Source organism: Gallinula chloropus, assembly GCF_964237585.1.
Source record: "Gallinula chloropus genome assembly, chromosome: 2".
NCBI lineage: Eukaryota > Metazoa > Chordata > Aves > Gruiformes > Rallidae > Gallinula > Gallinula chloropus.
Window position 1 is genome coordinate 43646959 of NC_140086.1, and position 22848 is coordinate 43669806.

Sequence of the window (22848 nt, forward strand, 5' to 3'; positions counted from 1 at the left end):
ACTTATCCCAACAAAGTCGAACATTCATAGTAAGGTGAACAGAAAAGCACAAAATTATGTTCATATAGATATATATATACACACATACTTAAAACACAGCATGACATAACACTATATACTCAGTATACTATATGCTTTATATTTATAAAATATTTATCTGTGTATGTGTCTAAGTACACACACACATATATACATATATACATATATAGAGAGACATATATACATATATATACATTCATATATATTTGTAGGTATCGATGTGTTTGTGTGCATATATATATATATAAAAATACCCCATTTAAAATTGCAAATGAAAAGTAGATATTTATCTGGCCTGCAAAGTGCGCTTGTTCAAATGAAAGCAAATATGTGCATTGCCAGCTTCTTGGGTGGCAGCTTTTCCAATTTTGTTTGTAAAATTGAATATTCTCTATTAGCTGTCTCTCTGCACAGATGTATGTCTATTTCATAGGTTCATTTCAGGGAAAAAATGATTGAAATGTTTTTATACAAATGCAAATCCATACATATGCAATTTATGTATAATGTATATCAGGGCTGAAGTTTGCAGCCTGTTGTTCTTGCAAAGATTGCAGCATGCAGCTATTATTTTAATGGAAAGGTGAAAGTGAAAAAGCAGGTGAGTGCTTTAACTATGCAGATATACAGAAGTTGGCAGTAAGAAGCTGGTTATATAGTGATTGGTTCAGCATCCTATGTAAATACCTAGCTAGCCAAAAGCCCATCATTAGCCCTCTGTGGATTCTGCATTTGTAAACTTAATTTGTTAACAAAACATGGCCTGCTTTTTTGTGAGTTTTTTTGTTCTTGTTGTTGGTTTGGGGTTTTTTTTAGCTTTTAGGGCAGGTAATGGAAAATGCACTATTTTGCTCTTTAAATATAATTTGAAGTTGGCTATAGCAACTGCTAAAAATGTAGAGCTTCTTGCTTGTGCAACAATTTTACAGCAGGGTAGATAAATCCTTTGTCATTTGCTCTGGAGAAGGACTTTACCGTGTGGCTCTACTGAGATGACTCCAGTACGTAGGAAAACTCAGTATTGCACTCAGCTACAGTCAGAACACACAAAAAAGCATTTCTCTTAGAGTATCCCAAGTTTGAGGAAAGATGAGTTCTCTGATGTCTTGTGTAGGTCTAGGATTAAAGTGCACTCAGCCAAAGCTCTACATCCAAAGTGATCTGGAGCCTTGGGTCTCAGATCTTTATGGAGTGAGCAGATGGCCATACACAGAAACGTTCTTGATGTATCTGGGTGTAGGCTGCTTAGTTTATCTTTGTAGGACACTGTGAGGGCTACAGACAAAAGAAGTGATTGCTGCTTGCTAAGAGCTGAAATCATGGTTATGGGTTTTTTCCTTGCAAGAGTTAATGACATCACGGCTCCAAAATCCAGAACAGAGTTATTTCTACCTGTTTTAGAATCAGTGCTGCTGATCAAGCAGAAAACAAAAACCACACACACCACTTTTGTCTGTGAAAGTGCTTTTCTGTTCACCTGTTTTTCATTCTCAGCTGGCATCTTGTGTTTAATAAATCTGTGTATTATTCCAAATGACAGCCAACATAAGACAGTGAGCCAAGATGAGTTTTATTCTGAATGTTCATTGTCATTACTCTTTTTTGGGTTTTTTTTTATATTTATTAAATGGCAGACTTTCTAAAGAATTTCTAAATGGCAGAATTTCTAAAAATTTCCATAAAATCAGGACCTAATATACCTAACAGGTAATTTTCTTATCTGGTTGCTCTGACTCATTCAAGAGGTGGTCTTGTTCACCTTACTCACACAAGAAAAGCTTTTAAAATAACAGGTATTCATTTAAGTAGTGTAAGCAGTGTTGTTTTAGCCAAGACTGGACAAGTGACTGTTGGGTATTTTATGCAACAGAGCTCCAAGAGGAAGCCTTTATAAGGATGCATTTGCAATTGCTTTTGCCCACCGGTATTGTCAGGTCACAACGGGTAACACAGTAACGCTTGTTCAGTCTTTCCTTGGACATCGTTGCATTTAATGCCTGAGTAAAGAATGTGCAAAATCTGAGTACAGTTCTCTGATGCTTTGTTGATAAATGTGTATTTGTCGGGTAAAAATTGTGTTTCTGAAGCCATTTTTACAGCAAAACCTTACTACCAATAGGAAATGGATTGTTTTAAATGTGCTATTTGAATATTGTAATGTATGAAATTGTGGTCTGAGAAACAAAACTATTAATGGGGAAAAAAATCTCATATGTGAAATTGCTAATCAAATCTCTCTTCAACAGCAAAGCATTTTTCAAATCCAGTGAAATTTTCTAATCGACTGCCTAGTGCTAGCGCCCACACACAGAGCCCTTGCCATGCCAACTCTTATAGCTACGGTCAATGTAGTGAAGACACCCACATAGCAGCAGCTGCTGCTATCCTGAACCTTTCCACCCGCTGCAGGGAAGCAGCAGAGATCCTCTCCAACAAACCACAGAGTCTGTCTGCCAAGGTAGGGTAGTCCAAGAACCTGGAGGGTGTGCTAGCTACTGAACTGTGCGAATAAACTGTCTTTCATGTTAGTGACTGCATTAAATCCCCAAAAAGGAGGCTTCTGTTTGCATGCTCTTTTGAAGAGAGATAGAGAGAAAAATCATTAATATAGTGACCAGCTCTGATAAAAACAAATAAATGGCAGGAATCATGTTGTTACTCTTTTCATAATTGAGCCCTGAATAAAAGGGGGGAATTTTGTGGGGGGGAAAAAGAAGGATATTTGAAATCCAGTAACAATCTGTGGTGGATAACGAGTGCGATCTGTTTAAAGGGGGAATTTTCCTCCCTCTGAAAGCTGCTGTAAGTGATCATTTTGGAGTCTGATTTAAAAAAAAAAAAAAAAAAGAAAAATCATACTGTTAATCAAGGCGATATTTTGGTAGCAACGGAACAGACCTACAGCTATTGAGTCTGTTGTGTTTGGAGCTCATGACAGTTTGACAAGGTGCAGAGAGGGAAATAACAACTGACTTTGGTAAAATTCTCCCTTCTGCTGGCAAGAGAGGAGAATCAGGCCCACAGTGTTTGGAGATAGATAATTTGGGCAAGTCTGTCGTAATGGAAAGCTGCCTAATATCGTAGATGTTCATGTGGCTTTCATGTTTTGGTTCCTGCTCTGCATTTCCTCGCAGATCTTTATGATTTACAAATGGTGCTGTGCGAGCTGCGAGCCTTATTTGCTGTGCCATTACATAGTATTATGCTGCTGATGAAAATAGACAAGGTTTTCTTCTGATGACGGTGGTTGTGGGAGCACTGTTGTTTATTATTTGTATTAAAGTCAGACCTGCTCCTCTGCAGTGAAACTTTTGAAAGCTCTGTGTAGATGAGAGAGTGCCATTACAAGAACTTGAAAACACTGGGGAGTGAAAAGAGGTATATTTATCACAACAAAAAGTAGCAAATGTGTTTCTGCTGAGAGGTTTGAATCATGATGTGAGCTCCAAAAGACATATGACATATTCCTCTGCAAGTCGGTATCACTGTACCTTGTCTCTTGTAACACCAGAGGTGGCTTCTGCAGCTGTTTCTTCACAATTTGCTTGGGCCTTCATTCATGATTGCTACGACATTAGCTATTATGCTTTATGGGGAACCACTTATTTTACCACCAGCATAACACCTTGTTAGGTATTTCAAGACTTTCTCCTTTGCTGAGCAGTATCCCCTACTTTGCTGCCTTTGACTTCCACTCATGAAGTTTTGGGTCTTGAAACTGATGTTGCGAGATGTCCCAGAGTAGACTTTTTTAAGGTGTATCCATATGCATCTCCCATAACAGACATTATCTGTTCATCAAACCTTTTCAGATGACAGATCCATCCCTCATATATGCTGCAGAAAGCTCCTTCCACTGGTCTTCAATAGAGACTTCTAGCAGGGAAATGGAAACTGATGCCAATGGCTGGATTAAATTGCTGCCGCAGCCTTTGGCTGACCTCAGCAATAGACCTTCTTGCCAGAGAAGAGCAGTAAAGGGACCAGGCATAACCCAAAGATTTTCTCCTCCGTACCTGCTTCACAGTTGCCAAATCATGGGGAACGTTTGAATGGAAAGTGAACATAATAGTAACGATATGGAGGGACACTTGGGGCACATAGCTTACTCTTTTTTCACAGCCAGGAATCCAGCCTAAAAGAAAATCACCTGCATACCTTGCTATCTGCCTGCCTCCACTTTTGCCAGACTTTCTGGAGGGCATACTGCTACAAAACATCTGACACAAGAATCAGAATTAGCTTCTGGCCAGAACACAGGCAAGTAAGCCCCAAACAGCTTTGGTCGCCAAAACCACACAAAACCCATTTTTATTTGGTTTTGGCTATTTATTACCTTTGTCATACAGGACTGAAGCAAAAAATGTGGAAATAAATCTGTAGAGTCCCTTCAATTAAGATTCTTTTTTATTTTAAAATACAAAGCTATTTTTTAAAGAGATCTTTCTTTCTTTCTCTCTCTCTTTCTTTCTTTCTTTCTTTCTTTCTTTCTTTCTTTCTTTCTTTCTTTCTTTCTTTCTACGTATCTATGTTATGTATTAGCTGCAAAGGGAAATGTTTAATTGCTAGAATTTATTTACATATTTTTAGATCATACAAAGCATCTCTTTGAGAGTTTATTAGTACTTAGACTGAAATAACGCAGCATCAACAGATGACTAGAGTTAATAATGATTTTATTCTTTTTACTCTTAATAGCACCCACATTCACCAGGCCTGAAAATACCTCTGTGGGGTGGCTATGCTCAGATTCCCACAGTACCAGACCTCTCAGCCCTGCCCCTTGCCACATTCCTTTGTTCCTTTGCCCAAGATTAGTACCGTCTGTACTTCAGCAGATCAAAGCTCCTGACTTGTGAAGGTGTTTGCTCTTACAGGAGCATCAAGCAGGTTCCCAGCAATCCAAGCCATGACACAGCAGGTGTGAAGTGGTGTTGTGGCAGACCGAGGACATGCGGGACTGCAGAGGATTTCCTGGACTTGCAGAAAATCCTTTGCAAGTTGCACAAATGTCAGAGCTGTAAAAATATTGTGCTTCTAAGTTTTGAAAGCAGAATTTGTGCTTCAAATGTTTCAAGCGAGTTTCATTTTCTTGTATTTGTCCAAGGAATGTATATGTCACCTTGTCTGAACATGCAAGGAAAACACCAAAACATTTTTTACCACAGGTGTATTCCCAAAGTTGTTTTTTTTTTTTTCTGTCATTATATTTCTTGACCTCCAGAGTGTTGTCCAATTTAGTAAGAGTTGGATGTTTTACCTTGAATAGTCACCACTTTTGTGTAAATATAGAAAACACTTAAAATAAGGTGCTTTTACAGCACAGTTCCAAATTTCATAAACTTAATTGATTTTCTAATATATATCCCACATTCTCTACATATCAGTTCAAAAGAGAAAGTCTAGGGCAAGAAATGAAAGAGAAGGGTAGCAAGGGTAGAGAAAGAAGATTACATATTAACAGTAGCATTGGGAAGCAAAACTTCCAAAAACATTTAACGTACAAAGGCGATCTGCCAAATATCTCCAGAGTAAAATCATTAATTCATATCTTAAGCAATTTAAAGAATAAATGTATTTTGAAATGAGCGGTAAAATGGATCCTAAGCTTTCTTTATGAAATATCTATTCAGCTGCATATGAAGTACTAACACCATCAGATACCTTCTTCATACTGGTTTCAAAAATAATTAATACAACATTGATGTTACACTTTCTGAGCCATTCAACCTCCACTTGGGACTGCAGTAAACTGTTCCCCTGACTATAATCCCTATCAACCAATTCTCACGGGGCCAGCACCTCAAACCGGTCTCCTGGTTGCATTTGATTTGCAGTTTATGTGCTTTCATTCAACTCCAATTGAAGTTGACAGAAAGACTTCCCTAGAAGTCTTTGCCTGCAGTTTCTAGCACAGTGCAAGAGTCTATGTCACTGAAACATCCAGGGATCTTCCCTGTTTCCAGCCCTCACGGCAATTCACGTCTCACAGAGGTATCTGCAGCAATACAGTTTATCTGTAGCCTCATCACTGCTGCTTGCCAAACATTTTGTTGACTGTTTTGGTGTTTTCCCACCTGTTTAGACAAAACGGCATATGCACACTATGCCTTGAAAGAAAACAAAGAATGACACTTGCTAAAAATGTTTAAAGTTCAAATTCTGGTTTTGAACAAAATTGTGTCGTCTCTCCATTCTTGGATATTCATGATGGTGATTATTGCATCAATTATTTCAATGATGCAGTTAGTACTCAGCACGCTTATCAAGCAGTTCTTTACTCCAAATACCTTAAAGCCTAAATGCAGGACAAAAAATCAGCCAAGAATATCACTAGAATATCATTACCATCCTGCTACTCTGCTGTGCATATTGGTCCTTAAGTATATTCCTGGCTAGATTTTTTTTTTAATTTGTGAATTGCTCTGGGCTGAGATTGTAATTTCATTTTTGTCTCAGATGTTGTTGGTCATGTACAAGTTTTCTTATTTTGACCCAAATTAGTATTTTAATTTCCTGCAGAAGAAGTCAACTGCTTAAATTTATGTCTGAAGAACTGAGGACCAGGTGCATGGATTTTTATTGGCTGGGAATGGAAGTGATTTTACCCTTTTTGGATGGATTGCGTTAAGATTAGTATTCATACACATTGCAAGGTACTAGTTTCAGAGTTACTCCCAATAGCAGAGCTAAAGAGCTCTTTTGAGCATTCCAAACTAGACAGAACTGCTAGTGGGAATGCAAAATCATTGATAATGTTGTTTCTTTGGGCTTACTTAGTATTAAGTTGTACGGCTGATGCCAACCAAAGAACACACAAAACCCCTTATATATGTAACGATACAATCTCCCAAAGGTCACAGGTTTGAAATAAGATTCATGCAGACACAATAATTCACTCTTTCTGATCCAACTAGGACATAAAGCTTAACTTGTAATCGTCACTGGAAACACGCCGCAGAGTATTAAATGTTGGGACTGATCAGATGGACCAAAAGCATATGAAAAAATGCAGGAATAATTTGTCATGAAAAACAACATTCTTTATTGTCCTGTAGTTCAGTTCTGTGACTGACACTTAATAACGTACTAGAAAGTATTCTGTAACATGTCATGAAGTAAAGAAGTCTGGAAAAGCTTGACTTTTAAGTAAAAAGCACTTGAAGAGGCTTTTTTTTTTACGTATTTATATTAGTCTTCATTTTAGATAGATATTCATAGTAGAGTACTACTTGTACCTTTTCTCTGAACAGATCCTGGAATAAAGAAAATATGCTTCAGTCATTTTCTTCAGTCATTTTTTTTTCTTCTGGAATTCTTTTTCCACCTGCTTGTAAAACCTGTGAGGGTGATTACCTTGTCACTGATGTGGGAGTAGACATCGAGGAACCAGAATTTAATTACTGCATGTATCCTCTCACCCTCATTGATTTTTCTTCATTGCTTCAAGGAGGCTTTTATTCTGGTTTACACCAGTGTAAATGTAAATGAGATAAAAATCGGGCTGCAAAGATTTAGACAGCTGCAGACTAACATAAGTTAGGAAATAATAAGATACGTTTGCATCTTAATTTTGCTTACATTTTTAAGGAAGCATCAGAACAGTTTACATTGTTTTGGTAGCTATATTTTAAATATGTCATGATAAAAGGATAAATATAGGCCTGTTCGCACTTGCACTAGAGTTGACAGTAATAAGATCTTGCCTCCACTGAGGATAACACAGCCTTTGCAAGTCTGAGCTAAGCATAGTAAGTGCCATTTTCTGTCAGCGTGTCATAGCACTGCTCTAGCATATTTTGCCATTTGCCATTTTTGTCTTTTTAGTTCCATTTTAAAATTAATGTAAAAATAAATGTGGTAAAACAAGCAAAGGAGACATATTGAGAGGAGGGTGGGATGAAAGTAGGAATGAAAACTGGAGCACTATCTCTGACTGTCCTCTCTTTTTGCTCTGCCATTTGGAGTTTGCTGTGAAGGCAGCAAAGTAATGGCTCTTTTATACCATTCTGAATAAAAAGCCATGCTGTAAACGTGTGATCCCTCCTGTGATGGGCAAAAGGGATATTTTTTTCCCTGACTATATTTAATTGTTGTGTGCATCTGTGAGCTCTCTTAAACCCCATCTGTACGCTACTTCACAAACACACAACCCAGCCTTCCCTGATCACAATTAGGTGCATATTGGACAACCCAATTTCTACGTGACTTTCAGGAAAGTGCTGAGAAAGTTTTAAATATCCATGTTGGTAAATATTCTGCTTATCAGCTAGAGCTTCTTGTTGTGGCTACTGGTGTGTTTCTCAGAGACAATATATTTCCTGATATTTTTCTATGTCCGCCTTCATTGAGGAGAAAACCTTAATTGGTTTTCATCGTTTTTGTTGTCACTGTTGCCTTCTGAGTAGTTGATATTTTGTCAGTGACAGAGAATCTGCACTATTTATGGTTTTTGCACTATAAAACTACTGCAGCCCAGTCACATGGCTTCCTTTCCTAAGCCATCTGTCACAGAGGTCTGGAATTTTATGTGAATGTTGGTTGTGCAGACTTAACCCAAGTTTTTTTATTATGAAAAATGTCAGCAACTACAATATTTAGCATTTTACTTTACATTGGTCATTAAACTTGATTACTGTAGCTCTGTTTCATTGCTATAGTTACATATCAACTGTGAAGCCAAAAAACACTGGGGCGGTCATGGCAGAGCTATATTGTCAGATCCTGGAGTGTGCGCTTGGCACTGATATAGTTAATATCTTGGATTTTTGTAACTAAGGTTTATTAATGCTGGTATAAAAATGTATTTGATATTATACAGATGGCATAAGATGTTGTGGTTACTAAGTTATTATCCAGGATAAGCTGCACTGTCAAATTCAGGGCTTAAAACTATCACAGGAGATTAAACTATTTACTAAAAAGGGGCAGAAAGATATAACCAAAGCGTCTTAGTATGAACATATTAGAAGTGTATTTACTTCCCATAAATATAATAAAACATCTCTCTCTTTAAGCTGTATGATTGAAAATGTGAACTTATGCAGGAGAAGCAGACATAAGAGGTGCCTGAGTTTCTGAACCAGGGACAAGCAGATGGCTTAGTAGTGCTTCAGTCTAGGTGGGCATCTGTCTTAGGCCCATGGATACAAAATGGAGTCAGGGTGACAGAGTAAGGAAAGACTGCTGGGCCCCAAATTTTCGACTTCTACCAACATTTCCCTTCTAAAAATTTCTTTAAAGATCTTTACACATATTTCAGCAGATGCATTTAACTTTAAATGAGATACCACTGGCAGTGGTAGGAAGTCAATGCTGCATGAAGGAAGCTTATGCCTTCAGTCCAACCACGTTGTCCATGTCACACTTTCAGCACAGGGGAAGAACTCTCTGCTTCACCACAACTGTTTTTAAGATTCTCAAGCAAGGATAATTTTCACTGCCCTATTTTTAATAATTAAATGGCTGGCTAATCATCAAGCTCCAGGTATAATTAATAGGAAGAAAGAGAAAAGGAGTGTTTTTGACAGTGTGTCATCTCTTCCTAAGAAAGAAGTCCAATATGGAAAAACTTTCCCCCTGGACATACCTGTCTCTTTTCCATTTACAACAGTGGGTCTAGATTATTCACTTACCCTATGGGTTTACTTTTCTATTACTGTGGTAACAGAAATTAGGGTTGTAAGCGTCAAACTGGGTTTATACAATGGTCTCCTACAGTTACACAGCAACTAATGTATCTAGCTACAAATTCCCAATTTGTATCTGAGCTTTCCAGTGATGACAACAACAGGAAGACACAGGGCAGTGTTAATTAAAACATTCTACATGTGTAGATTTATAATGTTGTTATTTATCTCTATAGTCTTTGAATGTTTTCCACCTTATTCAGGGTTCAGGGCAACACACAGAACTAGTGCTCTTCTAGAGGCCACATCTTTCAGCTCTTCCCCTACTTCACTTTAGTAATTGTTGACAATATCAAGGACTAGTCTCATACTCATCCCTATATACACAATGTGTCAATACTTAATGTTGCATATCGAGCATGATGAGAAATTTTTTGTCGCTTCCATTAGTAAGGTACATTTCCAGGAGCTTTTTATCATTCAGAAAAAAAAGAGTGTGTACTCTTTTTCTGTGGTCAGACCGGGTAAGGCACAACAAAGAGCTTTCCTTCCCTTGTTCTTCTTGTACAGCTGAGCAGCACTTGTCCCTTCTTGTGAGCAGCAGGTGTTCTGAAAGCTTCTCCCAACCTGGAAGGGGAAGTTGGGTCTCTCCCCAAACTACACACACCCTTGCAGAGGCTGCTCTTTACTGTGCTTCCCAGGTAGCAAAGGCTTTCTTAATTCATGCTTAATGTCTTCATCGGAGAGAACCTCCTAAAAATCCTCCTGTGGTTCTCAGTCCAGTGGCCTCAGTGCAGACCTGTGTCTTAGTGGCCTAGCCAAGCTGTGGTTAAGGCAATAGGTTATTTTGAGTTATATACAAAACCCTAGCAAAAATTTCTCCTGCTGTGCGACTTTTAGGCATATTTCCTTCTCTCCCCCCATAATGCAGATGTTGTCATATTTACGGGGCATGGGGGGAAGGGACGATGTGTAATAGTAATGCTGCCGATGACCTAAACAATGCATTAATGCTTTTAACTGTGAATTGGGGTCATAGTTCTCTGTAAGAACGAAAAGATCAAGAAGATTTAAAGCTAAACTTTTTTTAAATAAAACTAGATTTAGGGTGTATAGGTTACGGTTTACAGACATCTTATTTAAATTCTACTTACTATGTTTAAGCTGAGATGCAGGGATACCATTACTGAAGCCACTCTTAAGTCTGCCTAAGAGTTGGACATTAACTGATATAAACCGAAAATCTGGTTTTAGATTCAGATAAATTTAAATAAAAGCGTGCATTTATATTTATCCTTTAAAAGCACCACATGGTTATGTTGCAGCCTCACCATGTCCGTAGCTAAACATGTCTCTGTTTCCTGTTGCATGTCAGGGAGCTGAGATAGAAGTGGATGAAAATGGCACTCTGGATTTGAGCATGAAAAAGAATCGAAGCCAAGACAAAGTTATGCCTCTCACTTCTTCCAGCACAGCACTTCCCACACCTTCCTCTTCTCCTTTCAAAACAAGCAGCATCCTCGTAAATGCAGCCTTCTACCAGGCTCTTTGTGAACAGGAAGGCTGGGATACACCAATCAACTACAGCAAGACCCATGTCAGGAAAGAAGAAGAAAAAGAGGTATTTTTTCAGTTTCTGAGTGACTTTTTCGCTTGGATGAGTGGCCATATGATGGTCTTTGGGATGACCAATCTAGTGCAGTTTAAAGGGAATCAATTTGCACAGACAGTTTTGTGAACACTGAGTTGGCTTTAATGCCCTTTCAGAGGTGGCATAAAAAAAAATAAGTATTCACTTGTAAAAATCTTGTTATCAGACCCTACTTTCAGAGGTAAGAAAAAGCAACTGGTGACTTGAGTATGAGTTATGAATGCCTCTAAGTCTCTAAGATAAGGAAATCAAAGCTCTTCACAGTTGGAGAAGTTTTTAAATATTTTTTTTCCAAATGGCTCAGTTCTATAGCATATACACTCAAATGACCTAGGGATCAGTCAAAAAAATAAAAGACTTTTTTCATAAGGTATTTTTTTCCACACCAACTGTTTATAACTCTAGATAACTCATTATCTAAGTATTTGAACATATACTTAGACCATTGTCTACAATAGTTTTTCAGTGGAAAACATATTATTTTACATTTAACATATATCAAGAAACCTCTGTCAATGAGTCTTAGATGCCACAAGTGAGTCCAGTGGTCCAGAAGTCAGTCTGAGAGCACAAACAGAGAAATAAGAATTTTTTATGGATTCCTGGATGTTTTCATTACAAGTAGCACAAGTAGTACATAATTTCCATGAATTGGTAGTTTTTATACCATAATGAAACAGCTTAGAAAAATTAGATGAGTATATACAGGTGTCTTCCCTTTTCAACACATACTATGAAATGGAAAAGCCCCAAACTGAAAATGAAGTTACAGTAACGAAGATGAGGAACTAAAATTTCAAAAAATATTTTTATTTAGCAACTTTCCAACTTCTATGGCTAACTTTTCAGACTGCAAATTCCATGTTGATAATTGTCTTGATATTGGTTTTGTTTCTGTTTTGCTCTTTCATGTTTATTTACCCTACCTTGCCAACAAGATATCATAGTCTACTTTCTTTGTCTTTTTTTCTTAGTCTCCTATTTTGCTATCAAGTTTGTTGTTTTTTTTTTCTTTTCTTTTCTCTTAAGCCTGGCTTTCAGTATATGGATTGCTTGCTTTTTTTTTCGCATCAGGAAGGGACCATCAGCACCTTTAAAGGCTAATTAGGTAAAATCTGGCAGCACTGGGTAGAGACATGTCATAATGATACCTCTGAGACAGTTTGCAACATGGATTGTTTCTTGGAGGCTGGGTTGTTTGAAGAGCATTTTGCAGTCACCTCTGTGGGGCTAATGATGCTCCTTACCTCAGCAGTGACAGCAAGATCCATGTACCAGAGTTTTGAGGTGGGTTTGACACAGGGCAGTAGGGTGAGGTCTGAGGCTTTTCCCCATTCCTGCTGCATATTGTGCTAGCACATTGAGAGAACCGCCTTGCTGTAAGGAATCAATTGGTGTTGCAGACTTGGCAACAGTCTTTTCCTGCTGCTCCACCTCCCTGCTGCCACTGCAGCTCAGTTAAAGAGCCATGGCAGGACCACCTCCGCATCATCGCTCCCCCAGTGTCTGCTTGACTTTTTGAATGTCTCAATGGGTGGTTGGCTGCTTCCCTCTCCCTTACAGGGAGCTAGAGGCATCAGCAGGCTACCTGATAGGACATAGAGACCTGTGTTCAGGCAGTCATCCTCTTGCACCCAGTGTTTTGACACTGTGCAGTTTGTCCCTAATCAAAGATCTGGCCCCAGACCTCTGCTGTGAGCCTGTGCCATCCCAGGGAGCATTGACATGTCCAGTGATCTCAGGGCCAGGGGCTCTGTTTTGCACATTGAAGACTGACAGTTATCCTCATGCAAAGAAAATGACTGATTATATCTATTTCTAATTCATTGTTATCTGGTTCATATGCACAACAGTTGCTTAATTTTGGTGGTAATTTCCAGAAAATATTGTCTCTCTCTCTCTCAGCGAAATAGCCTGTCCAGATGCCCCCTTAAAAAAAAATTTCTGAATTTGGAAAAAGCTCAAAATCTCTCCAAAAGGAAAGCACCGAGAAATAACTAGAGCTGTCAGTTAGTTCAACTGTCAGTTCTCCAAAGATTTCAGGGCTTAAAAATGTTAAAAGTGCCAGATGCTATTATCTGTTATTCATGTTACCATTATGTTCTGGTCTTTGCTGAAATCAATATAAACTTCCATCTGTACATTAATGGAGTTTCATTGCTTGCTTGCTTTTTGTAGTGTGCATGCGTGAATACACACATGCTTTTTGCAGAAAATAGTAGTGTTTGGACTGATTGGGCTGGTTCTGATTTTCCTTTTAGTCTGGAATTTTTGAGGATTTTCATAGCATCTAGTTATAAATCCATTCAAATGGGAAAGGAAAAATCATACATACGGTTGGACTCGACTATCTGTGATGATCATCACAGATGATCTGGTTTTGGTCTGTTGGCTAACAGACCAAAAATTGGGAGTTAAAGGTGTTTTCCCACAGGATTATTTCTCCCTCAAAAACTAAATCACTGCAGAAGCACACAAGCCGTACTCTGTGCTCGGTCCTAAATGCAGAGGACCAAAAAAATGTTTGGTCTTTAGGTCTGACCTACTCGTTTCAGATAAGTGCAGCCCCTTTTGGGCCACAGTACTGATGTAAGGTCCTAGAAAGGCAGAGTTTCAATATTCTTCTGCCTGCGTTCCCTTTGCACTGTCTTCCTTTTGCAGCTTCTGCACAACTGAAATGTTCGTGCTGTGTGAATTATACTGAGTGTTCCACAAGGTGCTAAGACAGTGCTGGAGAAATCATCTGTTTAAATGCCTATATGCCTGAGAAATATACTAACAGATGTTAACTAGGAAACAAGCTGTATTTCTACTTTGGCCCTTACTAGATTATTTTTCTTCTTTAAAAGAGCAGTTACTATGAAATTGTAGGTGTTTATGTCTCTCTGTATGTAGCTATTGGTTCGAAAAATTAGAAATCTGAATGTTTCAATTCAGAAAATTCAGTTAAAATTTGAAAAAATGAATTAATTCAAAGATAGAAAATTAAAATAATGCCAGTCTAAACCCTCTGGCATGTTATGCTTGTGGCTGCAGATGTACTCATGTCAACCTTCATCCTGCAGTCTTATTTTTGTTAAATGATTCAGTGAAACATCATTAAATGAAGCTGTGAACTGCAATGCTGTAGTATTCTCTCAAGCCTTGATATGCATAATTCTCAGCAAGTCCTCTCTGTGCAGCAGGTATCAAACAGTGACATGATGAATAACTCACATATGCAAGTTTCTGGTCCATCACCAGAAGAAGATTGAGTGATATCTTTCATTTGAGATAAAAAACACAAGCTGTATACACAAAAATATTCATAAACTCTGCAGCACAAACAGTTGCAGCTACTCTTGTTTGCTGTAAGTGCATTCTGAGGTCCATCCCACAGCCCAGAATCCCAGGGGAGTGCCAGAGCGGTCTTTCCACCACCCTCTACTCCAGGCTTCTTTCGGTTGGAACTATGACAAGAAGTGGAGGAGGCCAATGTGTGCCTGGTTCTGATACGGTTAGGTTTCAGCCATGGCATTCACTACATTTTTAGAAACAGCATTGGTCCGCAGTTCAGTGATAAAGCCAACTTTCTTCAATCTCCATTACATTAAATGGAAACCACCTTGCCTGTATTTTTTTGAAGCTATTTTGACATCTGGCCCCTTCCAGCTGACAACAAAGTGTCAACCATTTTGTTGCTTCTTTTGGGATCTTGAGATTTTGCGGAGACTAACACTAGTAATGACCATTGTAGGAGCTGGCATTTATGTTTATGTAAGAAAAGCAGGTGAGAACTGGTGGACAGAGAGTGTCCAGAACTAGAATCCCCATTCTGCAGACGTGGCAAAAACAGACCCATGTGCCACTAAACACAGGATTTTACTCAATGATTGAAAATAGTCTTTGAGGTTTCTTGAATCTTGAACAAAGCTGGCATTCATTTTTCCACTTTTGTTTTTAAGCATTTTCATTTCCATGTTTGGAGGACTTTCAGCTATTTATTTTTCCTGTATTAACATTTTAACAGTATCTATCATTGTTTCAAATTTTCTCTACTACTCCTTATCTCAGTTTTCCTTTGGAATAAAATTTTAAAAGCCTGAAATATCAGGGCTTGGGTGGTTTTTTTATTTAAAATAATCACCCAATAATTACTACCAAAGAGTGTTTAGAAAAGCTGAATATATGTATTTTTGCTTTCTATATTTGTAGCAGATGAGATTATTCTGAGACAAACTAACCCCACAAATGTGGTTGCAAAAATCAGTAGTAATTGATATAGCAATAATATGGCATGGTTTCTATATGTATGTATAGCGTGAGTTTCAGTAGGCAGTAGGTAGCCAGTACCAGAAAGCAGAAGGAAGTCATATTGAGGATCCAGTCTCCAAACAGGCAAAGATGAGCTGCCAGAATTGAGGACCATATGGAAGCTTTATCAGAAGAAACACCCCCGCAGAGCTTACAAGTCCCGTTAGGCAGAATCTCCATTCTCAGTCCAGATTCTCCTCAGCCCTCTGCTTTGCATTAACAGCTCTGCAGACATCCCTGCCCCTCTGTCCTGGCACGTTTGTCAGCTGCACAAGCCCAGACCATCTATGGCACCAACCCCGTGAGTTTAGGAGGAGATGGGAGCTTCTCCTCTCAGCCACAGGCAGCACTTTCTACTCCTACAGATGATAATCTCTGGGCAATACCTACCTGAGTGTTGGAACAGAGTCACAAAACTTAAAGGGATTAGTGGAGATTTGATAATTGATGCTGTGAGCTTTGGAGAATTCTTGAGGGATGCAATAGCCACAGAGCATCCCTTCAGAAAGGAAATATTTATCTCTCATAAAAATAATAATTGGTAGTGTTAGTTTTCAAAACGGTATAAATCAAGCTGTCTGGAAGTGATCAAAGAAGATTTTTCAGAAAAGAAAAATGTAATTTCCTTTCAGGACTCCAAATTTCCAAAATGCCTTCCCAAAGGAGTGGGTGCTTCTAGTCTATATCATCCATCAAACAGCACTGAAGCAGTGAGGATTTTAATCTACAAATAGAAGTCAAGAACTACCCTTAGCAGCCTGCTATGAAGAAAATTTCAAAGTGGCTTTGGCTTTATGATTTTTATTTTAACAAGAATCTGCTCTTTGAATAAGATAACAAATCATTCTATTCTCCAGAACTAAAAAGCTTTGCATTTACATATGTTTATGTAAAATAGCTTTTTGTAATTTATTATTGCAATTTTGTAATTCACAGTACAATGGTGCTCCCTTCAACTGTATACAAAACTCAGTGATAAACTTACGCAGAAAAAAAGAACATACGTTCCAAAGCCTTGTTTGGCATTCTATATTAAAGGCTCTGTATATTCAACAGCTACTTTTATTTTCTCCCTGCATTTTTCTTTGGCCATTATCACCATTTTATAAATGGAAACCAAATTTTCCCCATGTACAGCTTAAACCAGCATCTGCCTTCAAAAATGCTTTCACAACGTTTTAAAGTCTATAAATTAGAATGTGAAACTATGATGTATGAAACTTTCTTCATCTTTCCCCATCATTTCTTAAGACTTTTTTGGTTTAATGCTTTCTAAAAGGTTCTGTTCTTGCCACAACAAGTTTGAGAGAGAGGCCTTGCTGAGAGAAACCTTTTGTCACATTCTCATTTAATATTTCAGAAAGACCCAATAAGCTCTCCAGAAAACATGGAGGAAAAGAAGTATCCAGGTGATGTCTCCATACCAAGTCCTAAACCCAAGCTCCATTCAAGAGATCTCAAAAAGGAACTTATCACGTGAGTCACAAAAAATGCCATGTTTTCCTCTGCTCTTGTAAAGACTCGCTACACTTTTGTTCTGAGTGCTGGTTTGGAGTAGATTCACAGGAGTTGAGCAAGCTGACTCGTATGACTGTTGACTATTGAAATACAAGCTGACTTGCATGACTGTAGTTAGTGTCCTTTTGTGGGTGTGCAACTGGGTAGATATGAGGTTTGGAGCTGAGACAAGCCAGGGTAGGCCTCTGGGGATCCAGATAGATTTGTGACTAATGTGATGCTGGATAAAACTCCTCATTCTTCAGATAGATGGGGAGCAAATTGGCCACAGCTCCTTCTACTAAACACACAGTTCTGTAGTGTGGTACAGACTGGCTGTGCAAATGCTTGCATAATTAAATAAACTTCATTTGGAAGTAGAAGTGCTCAGGATTTCTCAGATAGGAACCATGAATAATTAATAAAAAGATGAAACACAGGACAGGACCAACCCCAGGGTTTCTGAACCTGTATGAAATCTACATTTATGTCCTTCATCTGCTTCCTTCAAATCAGAATTTGTTATTCCATCCTGCTGAAAATCCAATGGATGCATAAATTCACTCTGGGAGGATTGGCTAATACTCTCTCAGGTACAGAGACTTGCCCTGTATTAAGTTCCAAAACTTTACTATCTAAAGCTGCAAAGAAATCCCATTAAATCTTTCCACGTGCAACAGTTTCAGTTCAGAACCACTCAGTAAAATTGTCCCCACGATCTCATAACACCAGTCACTTTTCAAAATCTCATCGAGCCTCTTCACAAAACCGCTTTGGATTCACGTCAACATCGTTTTGATATCAATACACTGTAACAGTCAACTAAGACTATATCACTTTTCTTTTTGTCCCAAACCAGAGTAGATCTCTCTAGACAAGTGCACTCCGTATCACTTAGTGATGATAGTCCAAAGCATATCACTGCAGGCACACTCATAAATAAATGAGTTGCACCTCGTCACCTTGTGTCCTGCTCCACAGACTCAATGGCCGTGAAGCAGCTAGATTCACCTCTGTCTGTAGAATTTACATTTCCCTGGGGCAAGCTGCCGTGCAGAGCGATTCTTTCCCCTCATGCTGTGCAGTCTGAATGCTGTCTACTCACCACATTATATCTGCAGTTGGAGTTCATGACCTAAATTGCCTCTTCTAAAACAAATGCATAGAAAAACCGCAGAGAGTTTATTTGCTGAAGACTAATGGCTTTTCTTTTGTAATATTTATTCCTTTGTGATATTGACCTGTTTTGAGATGTCTGTAAAATACTTTTCTACTCGCCTAAATAGTAATACCCAGAGTACATGCTAGGGCAATGGTCAGCTTGCAGTGGTTCTACTGTATTACTTTCAAACAGTGAGTAGAAATAGGTATCTAAAATGTAGCTGTCCATAAAATTATATAAATAGTTTTAATTTCTCAGAAGAATCTATAGGTATTATAGGGATCTGCCTTTCTATCACCCTGTTGAGCTTAGAACTTGTACAGAACAATTCAATACAGGTGGCTCCATCATGAGGAAGTTTTTAAAATGACATAAGCACTCGCCAGAGAAAAATTTTCTGACATGGTTAGCTCAGTTACAGTGAATTATTGTGCACGTACTTTCTATTTTTCCGTGTTAATTGTCTTGCCCATAACTGTATTGGTCAGGTTGAAATGGGCTGTGAAAATGAAGCTGCTGTCTTCCTAAGTGTTTTTCACAGATTTGAAAAACTTCCTAGCACTCTGACATCTCAGAGAAAATAGCCAGGTGAGGATCTCAGTTCCCCCTTATTCATTAAGACAGAGCACTAGCTAATTTATTTTTTTTTACAGCTTCTGCTTGCCCTTCTTATCCATGTGCCCAGTGAAAGACATACAGAACATTATAAGGTGGCTTGCAGGGTTGGTGTTAAGAGTGTTTTAAAATGCTTTTGAAAGGCGTACTTAATTCACCTCCCCCTCCATGCACAAATTGCATTTCGCGATATCTTTGCCCTCTTGCAGAGGACTCCATCCCAATCTGACAAATGAGCTCAGTGCTATGACTGAAGAAGGGCTGAGGAAAAACAGAAGCTATTACATCTTCTCCGGGTCAAACATACCTCCGTCTCTTGGCATAAATCAATCTCTTCCACTAAATGTATATCAACTTTGTATCTCTTCTCAGTTCAACTGAGAAATATCTTGGGAAACTTTTGTGCCCGTTCTGAACTTGAGCTGTGTGAGCATGATGTGCTTTCTGTTCTGCAAGAAACCACACCTATTTTCTCACTTATAAAAATTGGATGTGTTCTAAAGAAGGTGTTTTAATTTAGTCAGAATCTGAAGGAATTATTTTGGATATTACTGTTGTCTGGCCTGTGTTGTACAGGAGGTCAGGTCAGTAACTTAGCCCTTACTTTTACAAATTTCTGACCAAATATAGTAACCAATAAAACTACACAAAGCATGGTGGGTTTACATTACATAGATTAAAAAGAAAATGTTTTGACTAATTTGCATGATGTAAATACGAAAACATTTTCCCACCTATGCTTCAAGTAATAATTAAAAACTGTAAGTGTTGTGTAAATTTGCTAGTTTTCTGCAATGCCATGATAGTGTTGAGATGTGTATGATGAAGGCGATTGTCCTAAGGACCATTGCATAATTCACTGCAGGGTAGGGTGAGCTATGGGGTATGTTATACTTACTCTAATTTCTCACTGCATCTCCTTTGCATAGCTGTCCGACTCCCGGATGTGATGGTAGCGGTCATGTAACAGGAAACTATGCCTCACACCGCAGGTAAGAAACAACAGGAAGCCCAGAGCAGGAAATTGAGCTACTTTTAACTATTGTCATCTTTGAACACTTTTATGCTAAACATGGGTAAACATTCAAGAATAATTTCCAGAAAATAAGCCATATGAAAATGTTTTTCCTGGTTTTGTTATGTTTTGAGAAGGCCTGATGGTGTCAAGCAGTGTATGTTTATTGCTGTAGCTGTATGTCTTAACTGAGACCTCTAGATAAGTCGTTTAGTAGAGTTTACATTTCCCTAAGTGTATAAGCACGCTCTTACAGATGCTGGTGTATGAGTTTTTAAATGAGGTTTCTGCAGATAGCTCTCAGAATGGCTTTGAACTTCCTAGATCTGCTAACATAACCTCAGGATGCCAAATATTTTCATCATAGTAGTCTACTGTCAACCTGGGCATAGAAAAAATAATTTTCTGCTCCTTCTGGGAGCAGGATGTAAGTAGTTTCTGCCTTTTACCAGCCACGTAGACCAGATGCTCTACCTGCACTTCATGTAGGCAACATAAAGGAAGGACTCGGTGTACCCCTGTATCCCCATGCAAGGCTTTACAGGGACTTAGAAACCTTTGGCCCTAACCATATATCTTTTCAGCAATTTAAGAACTACAACCTGATATTGGCTGCTCCTCCTTTGCCAGGAGCAAAGATTAGAGGATATCTTTTTTCCTATTAAAAGTCACAGACTATTTGAAGGTTGTTCTTTCAAGGAAAAAATGTTCTGTTTTAATAAAACATTTCACATTGGATTTTTTTCAGTGTTTCTGGGTGCCCATTAGCTGACAAGACATTAAAGTCCCTTATGGCTGCTAACTCTCAGGAGCTTAAGTAAGTATTGACAATAGCACAAATGTTATTGTTATTTGTCTTCGATTAACATGTTCCCTACATTAATGCAGCTGTTCGTTTGAATTGCTCTGACCTACATCAAACCTTTGTCTGACACTTGAAGTGAATTGGTTTGAAAGCTTTTGAGTGAAACAGAGCTTACTTTTCCCTATTTGTCTGTCTTTATTTTTACACCCCTTCATTTTCATGAATTTACCAGTACCTGGAGGAAAAAAATTGTGAACACTAGGAGAGAAGGTGGTCTGACAGAATTTCATAATCAGAGAGAAATAGAAAACATCTAGCATGTAAGACTGATCTGCAAAATAACTCAGTCTGATCCAGTTAGAATAAATTAGAATTATTTAGTTAGAAATAAATCTAGTTAGAATAAATTTTAAAATGAGACCAGAACTCCTGCAAATATTTTTTTTAATCATTCAGTACCATATACTATGAGTTTAATGTCACTGAAGCAGACATCAAGTCATATGATTTTATGCTGGCATAATTCTCACCATGAAATGTCACTTACAAAAGGACTGTGCAGGCTCTGCTATATAGACAGATGTATAGGGACATATGAATATTTCAGAAATCTGTAGTCAAGAGAGGCACTGGCAACCAGTCATCTAGTTATTGAATTGGCTTTGTCAATAAGGATGTGGGGAAGAGGAAAGGATAATTAGAGTTCTTTCATAGCTTTCCCTCTGCAACTTGTAAATTGGATCCCATAATAGATGGCTTGGAAAAACTCATGAATGCATGTAAAAAGGGGAAAATCCTGTGGCTGTCCTTTCTGTCCTTTAGGTTCATCCCTAGTCCAGATAGAAGAAAATAAAGTCTGATCATGGCACTATGATGCTGTTCTAATGGTAGTAATAGTAGATGTGAGTGTGCTTAGGCTTGACTCAGTGCTTAGTCACAAGTTAACTTCTTCAGATCAAATGTTAGTGGTCTCATCTTCTAGTCTGACAACTTGAATTATAAACAGAGCACTGAACTGATGGTAACTACGGAGTTGAACCTGCTGGAGATGCAGCAAAATGGCAAAGAAAGGCCGTTTATATGGACAACTGTTCAAAGCAATTCCCAAATCCAGTGGGTAAAATGCAACACTGGCATGATGCTTCAGTTTTTCCATCTCAGAGTGTTAAAGGTATAAAATTTAGGCTCAATTTGTTTTAAAAAGAGCAGCACAAGAAGCAAGAAACTGACTTGTGAAAATGCTGACAAATTTGAAATCATTTGCTGAGTCATATATATTTGTCCCTGCTTTTGTTGGCTTTCTGCCATACATAGACACTCACACAAATATTTTGAATAGTTGCTCCTCATGCAGCACCCCCCCCTCCCCATATTCATGTGTGAATAAGGAAATTTGCATACCAATATGGTTATTTTTCCACTAAAGCTTTTAGAGTTTTGGTCATGCCATAAGGAAAGAGGAGCAACAGCATATGACTTAAATGACAAACTGCACACTGTACGCCATGTATAATAAGTGAGTTGTGAAAGACAAAGTCAAAGTTCATGAACATTTCACAGACAGAAATATGTTGCATAACGCACTTAGCATTTAATTTCAAATAACTAGAAAAAGAGCAAAAATCAAAATCTGTTCACAGACAATTTGCAAAAGGAAAAAGGGCTAGATAAAATTATTTTCCACAAATGTACCACCTTCTTTTAGCTTCCTGCAAAACATTGTTCAGGTGAAATTTTAAACAAATCTTTGCTTTTGATAAGTGTTGGCTAAAAGAAATGATGCACCAAAACTTGCAATCATTCCTGCACTGGGAGAGTGCAGTGATATCAATAGTTAATTTTATTATCGATACATAATCAGAGGGCATAAATGCTCATAGAATCAGGCCATGAAAGTACTCTCATGTAGTTAGGCATGAATATGAAAAAGCTGTGTATTTTTTCCAAATGTTTTTCACATTTAATTTGCCAGAATCAAGATACGATCTTGGCTTTAATTATGAAACTCTAAGCCAGCAAAGATACAAGGCTTCCATGTGATCTACAGTTTGGAAATAAGGAAGATCTGTTCAGAAAGTGAGCCTTTGAGTTAGATTCAAGAATTCTTTTATCTGAGGATATTTGCTTGCACAGAGCAATCTA

At 38.2% G+C, this 22848-nt stretch overlaps 1 protein-coding gene across 2 annotated transcripts in view; it reads left to right on the forward strand.

Annotated features, from left to right (window-relative positions):
• ST18 (ST18 C2H2C-type zinc finger transcription factor) overlaps positions 1-22848 on the forward strand; it is a gene marked incomplete at both ends in the record, with an annotated part of 93563 nt that overhangs the window by 58904 nt on the left and 11811 nt on the right. For both annotated transcript variants that reach the window (XM_084279740.1, XM_084279741.1), the window contains 5 exons: positions 2286-2497; positions 11044-11289; positions 16973-17088; positions 19816-19878; positions 20650-20718. In XM_084279740.1, the coding sequence (XP_084135866.1) occupies positions 2286-2497; positions 11044-11289; positions 16973-17088; positions 19816-19878; positions 20650-20718 (706 nt within the window). The remainder of the gene's footprint in view (positions 1-2285; positions 2498-11043; positions 11290-16972; positions 17089-19815; positions 19879-20649; positions 20719-22848) is intronic.